Raw genomic sequence first — 9,548 nt, 5'->3', positions numbered from 1 at the left:
AAAAGGGTTATAAGTACCCTGAGAGTTCTAGTTAGACTTACAAGATTGCACATTGATCCGTGAACACAGAGAGAGAGAGAAAGCAAGACAAAAGTGTGCACTTAAGCTAGAAATGGTTCGTAGCAGGAGCTTAGCTTATCTTCCATTTATAGTTCTGGTATACTTAACAATAACCTTCCACCAAACCCGTGGGCAACGACAATATAAAGCACCATGGATAGAGGAAAAGGTATGTTTGTGGGACACAGATTTCGTTTTGGTGTAAATATTGATGTTGGTGCTGTGTCAGCAAGTTGCAGTTTACAGTTTAAAATGAAGTACGGGACTTTTCAGTTAAGCTTCTGTTCCTGTCACTAAATCTTGACAAGACATTGCACCACTAAAATAACCCCAACATATATTGGGAAGGCTGAAGGTTTAGAACATAATCTATTTGAGCTGTCTTTTTTTAATTGTTAATTTCTAGCATAGTAAGTAAGATTGAAGCTAATACAAAAAATAATTTTAAGTCAGGGTGAGTGCAAATATAGATGCATGAAATTAGAAAAAAGGTATAAAATTTGAAAGCTAAACTTGACCTTAAATTTGTAAATTTTTGCAATGTTGTCAAGATGTCAACAACACTGAAAAAGTGTCTTTTGAGTGCAGGATTCAGTTAATGTCAAGATATATGTAAGAAAATTTCAGGTGTATTAATATTATATATTATCTGTTTTGTTCAGAAAGGATTAGTTTCATAATCAGAGGAAGAAACTGTTTTTATTTTAGTTACATCATAACATCTTCTGGAACTCAAAATGGTGCTGCAGCAAGGTGACATAATACACTTTTCACTGCATTTATTTGTTAAGTTCAAGTGGCAATCTTTCAATTCAATTTAAATTGAACTAGCACCTCACATAGCACAATATTCAAATGTGTTGCACATAGTCAGTCTTGGACACAGGGAAGGAAGGAAACCATCAAGTGGACAGTCAAATAGATGGGAGGAAGTTGTGGGTGATGATTATGCACTGATAGCATAATGGACAGGAAGGTGGGCACAGAATATCAAACAGTCTGGATTTAGAACAGCAGAAGGTGGATGCTGAGAATGAGGCTGGAAGTTTCAAAAGTAACGCATGTTGAAGCTATGGAAGGAACTGAAGTTGAAATATAGATTTTGAAAGTCCATAGGTTTCAGGTAAAAGAACTAGTTTAGATCAGATAAAGTGTATATCCAACTTTGTGCAGGACAGGATACAGGCTGCAAAATAGTAAATGATTAATGGTTAGTCAGTGGTAAGCCTGTGGAATTCGCTACCACAGAAAGCAGTCAAGGCCGAAACACTATGACTTCAAGAAAGAGTTAGATATAGCACTTGGGGCTAAAGGGGTCAAAGGATACGGAGGAAAAGCAGGAATAGGTTATTAAGGTGTATGTTCAGTTATGATCAGATAAAAGGGGAACTTGCCCAATGGACCAAACAACCTATTCCTGCTCCTATTTTCCACATTTCTAGGTTTATGTAGCTTTAGGTGCAGAAGAATATTTTAAAATATTTATCATTTTGAGCAATTAAAGCTTTTCAAAATCAGTGCCATGCAACAATATTTTGTCAAAATTTCAAACAAATATATGCATTCAATTAATGAATTAGTGATACAATTATATGCCAGTTATCAATAATTTATTTAGTCACTTATTAAAGTTCTTTAAGCTGTGTAAGTAACATATATACTCCTTTAATCCTGTACTTCTACAAAACTGCTGTAATACTTGTGCTATGAGCTTTATTTAAACGTAGTAAACAACATGTTTAAAAGTATGTTTCAAGATGGCTTTGACTGAGGTTGTATGTGAGCAGCTGATCCTTAACATGACATTTTAAGTAAATATGGCATCAAGAAGCTGTTGCAAAGCTAAGGACAGTCGTATCAAAGAAGCCCGTTCCAGCCTCTAAAGAGGACCTAAACAGCAACAAGAAAGGTTATATGTAAAGCACATACCAAAAAGCGCAATCATCATCTCCATGGGTTCTCTATGGTATCTCCATGACTAAGCAGTCAGGATTTTAGGGATCACTACTGACCAGCCATGACAACAAGAATGCGACAGAGGTAGGGAATCCTGCAATAAATTGCTCACTTGTTGATTCCTTCTCGCATCTCCATCATTTAGAAGGTTCAAGTTAAGAACCCGGCTGAAGATTCACTGATTGTTTATTTTTAAAATATTCATTGATGGGATATAAGCATCATTGTCAAGGCCAGATTAATCTCCCATCCCCAACTGCCCTTGAGAAAGTGGAGGTGAGTTACTTTCTTGAAATACTGCAGACCTTGGGTTGCATGGTCAACCAGGACTCCCTCTGTTTGGAAGGGATTTTGACCCTGTGACAGCAAATGACATGCGATATCATTCCAAGTCACGGTGGCGCATGGCTTGGAGGAATCTTGGAGGCGGTGGTGTTCCCCAATTTTGCTGTACTTATTCTTCTAGGTGATAGAGATTGCGGGTTTGATAGATACTGTTTAAAGAGTTGGTGAATTACTGCACTACATCTTTAGGTGACTCGCACTGCTGCGCTGTTTTGGGTGGTGCAGGGAGTGAATGCTGAAGGTGATAGTTGGATTGCCATTCAGGTGCTATTTTGTCCTGGATTAAACTGAATTTCTTGAAGATTGTTGGTGCTGGACCCATCCAGGCAAGTCGACAGTATTCCATCACACTCCTAACTGAGACAACAAGGTGCAGGGCTGGATGAACACAGCAGGCCAAGCAGCATCATAGGAGCACACTCCTAACTGATGCCTTTTAGATGGTGGACAGGCATTGGTGATACAGGAGGTGAGTTACCCACCACTGAATTCTTAGCCTCTGACCAGCTCTTGTAATTGGAGTATTTATCTGATTTGTCCAGTTCAGTTTCCTGTCAATGGTAACCCCAGGATGTTGATGGTGATCAATTCAATATCATTAATACACTGGTTATATTTTTTCTTGTTGGAGTCATTGCCTGTAATGTGTGTGACACAAATATCATTTATCAGCCCAAGCCTGCATGTTGTCCAGGTGTTAATGCATTTGGATGCAAACAACTTTATTATCTGAGGAGCCATGAATTATGCTGAACATTGTGCAAATGTCCCCAACTCTGACCTGATGATGGAAGGAAGTTCATTTGATGAAGCAGCTAAAGATTGTTGGGTCTGGGATACTCTACTAAGAAATAGCTGCAGTGATGTCCTTGGTCTGAGATAACTGATCTTCAACAATCACAATCATCTTCCTTCTTGTCAGGTATGCCTTAAATCACCAGAGATATTATTCTCAAATTCCACTGATTCCAGTTTTGCTAGGGTTCCTTAATGCCATAGTCAGTCAAATGTTGTCTTGATGTTAAGGAGTTCTGCTCTGGAGTTCAGCTCTTTTGTCCACATTTAGATCAATCAAAGCTGTATTTAGGTTAGGAGCTGAGTGGCCCTGGCAGAACTCAAACTGATCATCAATGAACAATTACTGTTGCAGTTTTAAGACAAGTGAGTGGCTTGTTAGGCCATTTCTGATGGCAGTTAAGAGTCTACTCTGTTGGTCTCTAGTCACATGCAGACTAGACCAGGTCAAGATTTTGCTCCATAAAAGGCATTAGTGGGCTAGGTGGGTTTTTATGACAATGCTTACAGGTTCACCATTAGGCTAGCTTTTTAATTTCTGATCTTATGGAATTCAAATGTCACTATCTGCCATAGTAGGATTTGAAACTATGGCCCCATTCCAGTTTCTTTATAGGCATGGATTTCTCGGTAGTAAGGTGGCTCAGTGATTAGCACTGCTGCCTCACAGTGCCAGGGACCAAGGTTTGATTCCAGTCTTGGGTGATTGTCTGTGTGGAGTTTGCATGTTCTCCCCATTTCTGCATGGGTTTATGCCGGATGCTCCAGTTTCTTCCCACAGTCCAAATGTGTGCAGATCAGTTGGGTTGGCCGTGCCAAATTGTCTGTAGTGTCCAAGGATGTGCATGCTAGTGGGATTAGCCATGGTAAATGTTGGGTTACTGGGAGAGAGTGGGGGGCTGGGTCTGGGTGGATGCTCTTCAGAGGGCTGGTGCAGATTTGATGGGAAGAATGACCTCTTTCTGCACTGTAACGATTTGATGATTTTATTAGCCTGGAGATCTGGATTTCCTAATCATTGAGATTACCACTATGCCAACACCTTTAAGAAGTTTAAGAAACCAGGCATGTTCCAGGACAATTAATTTGCTTGATAAATATCTTGTTAATAGACATAGCTGAGAAAATATTACATTGGAAACATTGTTCTGTGAAAGAAGCAGGAACACAATGTGCTTCTTTATATATTTTGATTTTTAAATGGTAGTGGTCCCAAAATCCCAATTCATAGAGTCACAGTCATACAGAACGGAAACAGACCCTTTGGTCCAATTCATCCATGCCAGCCAGGTTTCCATAACTAAACTAGTCCCATTTGCCTATTTTTGGCCATAACCCTCTAAACCTTTTCTATTCATGTACCTGCCCAAATGTCTTAAAGTCATCCCTCAACATCCAGGGAAGAGAGTCCCAGCATATCCAGTCTCTCCTTATAACTCAAACTCTCCAGTCTCTGTAACATCCTTGTACATCTTTTCTGCACCCTTTCCAATTTAATAATATCCTTCCTATAGCATGGCAATTAAAGGTTGTAAACTAGAAAATATCACAATTTAATGCACTGCCTCCAATCATGGAGGTCGACCACCTTGCTTTGCCTCACCCTACTTAATAAATGGTGCCCATCAAGCTTTATATAACCAACTGTTTGTTTCTAATGGATGTTTCTTTGCGGACAATGGTTTATGAAATTAATTACAATATCATTTTTAAAGATTGCTGTACAAATTTACTTCTGAAATTCTTCATTCATTGAGTTATTGATAACAAACACGTTTTCTGAAAAGGCTTGAGTGGATGACTGGCATTTCCTCACAATCTACCCAGCTGTACATCTCCTACAGCCGAAACATTGGTGTATGTGTGGCATAGTTCTGAAACCTTCATTAATGTCGAGAAAATTATTCAATTATTTCTCTTCAGTTGACTTTCATTCATAGTTGGGTAAACTATAAATTAAATCCAAATGCAAAATATTCTCAATGCTGGAAATTTGAAATGAAAACAGAAAATGCCGCAAATACCCAGCAAATATGGCAGCAACTGTGGAGATAGAAACAAAATTAACATTTCAGGTTGATGAGCTTCAGTCAAAATGAAAGGCCACTGACCTGAAACAATGGATGGAGTTGCCTGCTGCTGGAGTTGGTGAGCCTGGAGAACTGATGGGCTCTTTTAAGTAGGTTGGTGGCATACCCAAAGCTCATTATCCTTCTGCCCCACCAGTATTAAATGGTGGATGGGAAGGCCTAGGGTTCACCTTCCTAACCTGCCTTCAATTGAGGCCCTTAAATGGCAAATTAAGGAGGCCATAAGGGTTTTAACATCATCACTAGGGTTAGTCCCGATTCAGGTATGCCTGTCACTGTGCGACATTTCTAGAAGCTGCTACACTGTGGAGCAGCTTGTCCTCTTGGTGTAGTCACTTGATTAAAAGGCAAGCAAAGGCCTGATTGAGGGACTGAACTTCAGGCAGAGGGGTGGAAGGTGCAAGCCAACCCTTAACCTTAGTTACAAACCACCTCTCCCATGAAACCCAATCCAAGAATACCTTCATCCCAACATCATTGCCTTTGTCCTACATTTTCTGAGATCCTGGGACTCCAGTGATGCTTTTCCACCAGCAGCCACGATCTGGTTTCCTCTGTTGCACTGCTGAGTGCAAGACCTACCAGCCTCTCATTAGCCAGTGGTTTTCACTGGGCGTGACTTCTGTCCCCAGGGTCTTAATCAAGAGGAATGCTGACCAGTGGCCTCGCCATTGCCTGATTAGCATGTGGTTCGACAGACACCTCCTGAAAGATGCAGAATAAGTCTGTCTCTAACTGTTCAGTGAATATCCCAACATGTTTCTGCTTATTATCTCTGTCCCTTTTGTCTCACATGCTGTCTGATTTCTTAGAATCATTGAATTTCTACAATGCGGAAGCAGGCCGTTCAGCCCATCGAATCCACACCAACACTCCAAAGAAGATCCCACCGAGAACCCCCCTACCCTATCCCTGTAAACCTGAATTTCTCATGGCTAACACACTTAGCCTGCACATCTCTGGGCACCATGGGCAATTTAGCATGGCCAATCCACCTAACCTGCACATCTTTGGACTGTAGGAGGAAACTGGAGCACCCGAAAGAAACCCACACAGACACAGTGAGAATGTACAAATCCCACATGTATGGTCATCCAAGGCTGGAATCAAACCCAGGGCCCTGGCACTGCGAGGCAACAATATTAACAACTGAGCCACCACTTGCTAAGTATTTCCAGCATTTACTGCTTCTTTAAAAAGCCTTCATAAACAAAGGTAACATTTTTGTCGTAATAGTCTGCTTCATATGTTTTTAATTTTGACACTTTCTCAATGATTTTAAACCACCAGCTACTCCATAAGCCCAAGTTCCTGAATCCAATCGACATCCGAAACATTACATCACTGACCAACATTTCTCAAATGTGGTTCAATTATTTGAGACCAATGCTGAGGGAGAGATATCCAGGCTCTGTTGGAAACCAAGCTGTGCAACACGTGAGTAAAGTTATCCTGTAAAACTATGAAGTTCATTAAAGTTTAATTTATTTTGGAACCCTATATCAGAATGTAGCAACTTTATCATGCATAAGAAAATGGAACAGGAGTAGGCAATTTAGCCCCTCAAGCCTGCTCCACCATTTAATTTGACCACAGCTAAGTTCATCTTGGCCACAACTCCACTTTCCTGTTTACTCTAAATTAGAAGATTAAGATCATAAGGCCATAAAGTATAATCTATGGAGGTAGTATTAAAATGATTCAAAAAGAAAGATACAGAGAAACTATTTCCTGGGGACAGGGCAGGGGTGGGGGATACAAGAACAAGAAAAACAATCTTAAAATTAGAGTCAAGCTATTTAGGAAGGAAATCAGGAAGCATCTTTGGAGGTAAAGGGTAGTGTAACTCTGTCAGTAATTGATGTTGGGTTTCAAGTCCATAGCTCCCTGAAAATGGCCAAGCAAGTAGATAGGGTGATAAAGAAGGCATATGGCATGCATGCCTTTTTTGGTCAGGGAATTGAGTACAAGAGTCAGGATGTCATGTTGCAGCTTTATAAGACTTTGGTTAGGCCACACTTAGAGTATTGTGTTCAATTCTGGTCACCACATTACAGGAAGGATGTGAAGGCTTTGGAGAAGGTGCAGAAGAGGTTTGCCAGGATACTGGAATAGAGGGTATGACCTATAAAGGAGGTGAGAAAAACTCGTGTTGTTTTTTCTGGAGCGGCAGAGGCTTACGGGAGACTTGATAGAAGTCTATCAAATTATGAGATGCATAGATAGGGTTGACCATCAGAATCTTTTTTCCCCCAGAGTTGAAATGTCTAATACTAGGGGCATGCATTTAAGATGAGAGAGGGAAAATTCAAAGGAGATGTGAGGGGCAAGTTTTTCACACAGAGAGTGGTAGGAGCGTGGGACGCACTGCCAGGGATGGTGGTGGAGGCAGATATGATAGGGGCATTTAAGTAACTTTTACATAAGTACATAAATGTGGAAGGAATGGATTGATATGGACCAAAGACAGGCAGGAGGGATTGGTTTAATTTGGCATCATGTCTGGCACAACATCGTGGGCCAAAGGGCCCGTTCCTGTGCTAAACAGTTCTATGTAAAAAGACTCTGGATGCTGATATTATTGAAAATTTTCAAGAAACAAAAACAGAAGTTGCTGGAAAAGCTCAGCAGGTCTGGCAGCATCTGTGGAGAGAAATTAGAGTTAATATATCAGGTCCAATGACCCTTCCTCAGAACTCAGAACTTCCTCAAGATTGTTAGGGTTGGTTAGCATATATTTCCAATGAGCAGATTAAATGAAGAACAAATAAGCCATGATCAACTTGAACAGTAGAACAATCTGAAAGCACTGAATGGTCTCCTGTTTTCAAGACCTGTCCCAGAAATCAAAGCCTTCATGTTTCACAGAAGAACTCCGTGCACTCATGTTACAATACATACAAACCTAGATCCAGGAATATTTGTGAGCAGTGTGAGCTAACAGTGAATCAGCACATAAATTTCAAAGGAAAGAGTCAGCACAGTGGACTCATTTATCCACTTTTTATTCATATCAAGTTGAATACACAAAAAATGCTGGATTGTGTCCAATAATAAAATGATCTGTACAGTTTTAAAGATATATATATTCTGAAGTTTAAAAGAAATAATTGAATGAATAAGAAATGAGAGTAAAATCACTGATACAGTGATTCAAAGAATGGTTAATATTGTCTATTTGTCTAGAGTGATATTTTGATTCTGTCACATTGAACAGACTGCAGCTGTGATCTTTTCCAGCCTAACACAGTTCCTAATCAATATGCAGTTGTGACAGATGCAACACTTTTTTAAATGTTTCAATGTAAACCATTCGTGGCTCAGTGGTTAGCACTGCTGCCTCACTATTCCAGGGACCTGTGATCGATTTCAGCCTTGGGTGACTGTCTGTGTGGAGTTTGCACATTCTCCCTATGTCCATGTGGGCTTCCCTCCGCATACTCTGGTTTCCTCCCACAGTCCAAAGATGTGCATGTTAGGTGGATTAGCTATGCTAAATTGCCCATAGTGCCCAGGGATGGGTGGATTAAACATGAGAAAAGCAGGGTTATAGGGACTGGCTAGGGGCTGGGTATGGGTGGGATGCTCTTAGGAGGGTCGGTATGGACTGAATGACCTGCTTCCACATTGTCGGGATTCTATGATTTCATTCAACTTTTCAAGAATATAAGTTTCTATTGTCTCCTTATGTGTGAATCAAAGTCAAGAAAATAGTATGCTCCTGAACCTCTTCAAAGCTGCTCTGAGTTGTAACAGGTATTAAAATGGCCTAAGTTCAAATCTCTGTAGAGCTCTATTTTCATCCCTGTTGTAGATTTCTTTTTAAATCATACACAATATGACATACCTTCGGGGCAGGTGAAACTTGAACACGGACCTTTTAGTAGGAACACCACCACTGTCCCAAAAGTGCCCTCATCCCTTTTGTAATTTAGATTGAAGAGCTGTATATGTTAATATGCTAACAATTAGGCTGTAAAGCCCATGACTGACTGCCAGGTGCATTCCAGAAAGAAGCATGCTTACAGGAGGTTGCATATTCAGTTATCTATAACTGCAAGTTATTGCTGAAGCTGTTAATAAACCTGTTTGAATGTCCAAGTAAACTGGATCCACCCCACCCAACAACAAAAAAAAAACATTGTTGGAAAAGCTCAGCAGGTCTGGCAGCATCTGTGAAGAAAAAAATCAGAGTTAACATTTCAGGTCCGGTGACCCTTCCTCGGAACCGTTGTAATTTCCGTTCGGAGGAAGCATCACCGGACCCGAAATGTTAACTCTGATTTTTTCTTCACAGATGCT

The 9,548-nt window shown here is 40.4% G+C and overlaps 1 protein-coding gene across 3 annotated transcripts in view; it reads left to right on the top strand.

Moving 5' to 3' along the window:
* Window positions 1-205: 205 nt before the first annotated feature.
* The window catches only part of qpct (glutaminyl-peptide cyclotransferase), a 23,937-nt gene continuing 14,594 nt past the window's right edge, over window positions 206-9,548 (top strand). Inside the window, exons 1-2 of one of the 3 annotated variants that reach the window (XM_048600768.1) lie at window positions 206-229; window positions 6,537-6,683. In XM_048600768.1, the coding sequence (XP_048456725.1) occupies window positions 6,609-6,683 (75 nt within the window). In that variant the 5' untranslated portion in view covers window positions 206-229; window positions 6,537-6,608. Of the gene's footprint in view, window positions 230-6,536; window positions 6,684-9,548 lie in introns of those variants that run through there. The other 2 variants (XM_048600769.1, XM_048600770.1) reach the window with 2 other exon arrangements.

This window comes from Rhincodon typus, chromosome 9, assembly GCF_021869965.1.
Source record: "Rhincodon typus isolate 14 chromosome 9, sRhiTyp1.1, whole genome shotgun sequence".
Taxonomy (NCBI): domain Eukaryota; kingdom Metazoa; phylum Chordata; class Chondrichthyes; order Orectolobiformes; family Rhincodontidae; genus Rhincodon; species Rhincodon typus.
The sequence above is the reverse complement of the archived record's forward strand: the minus strand, read 5'-3'. Positions and strand labels throughout refer to the sequence as shown.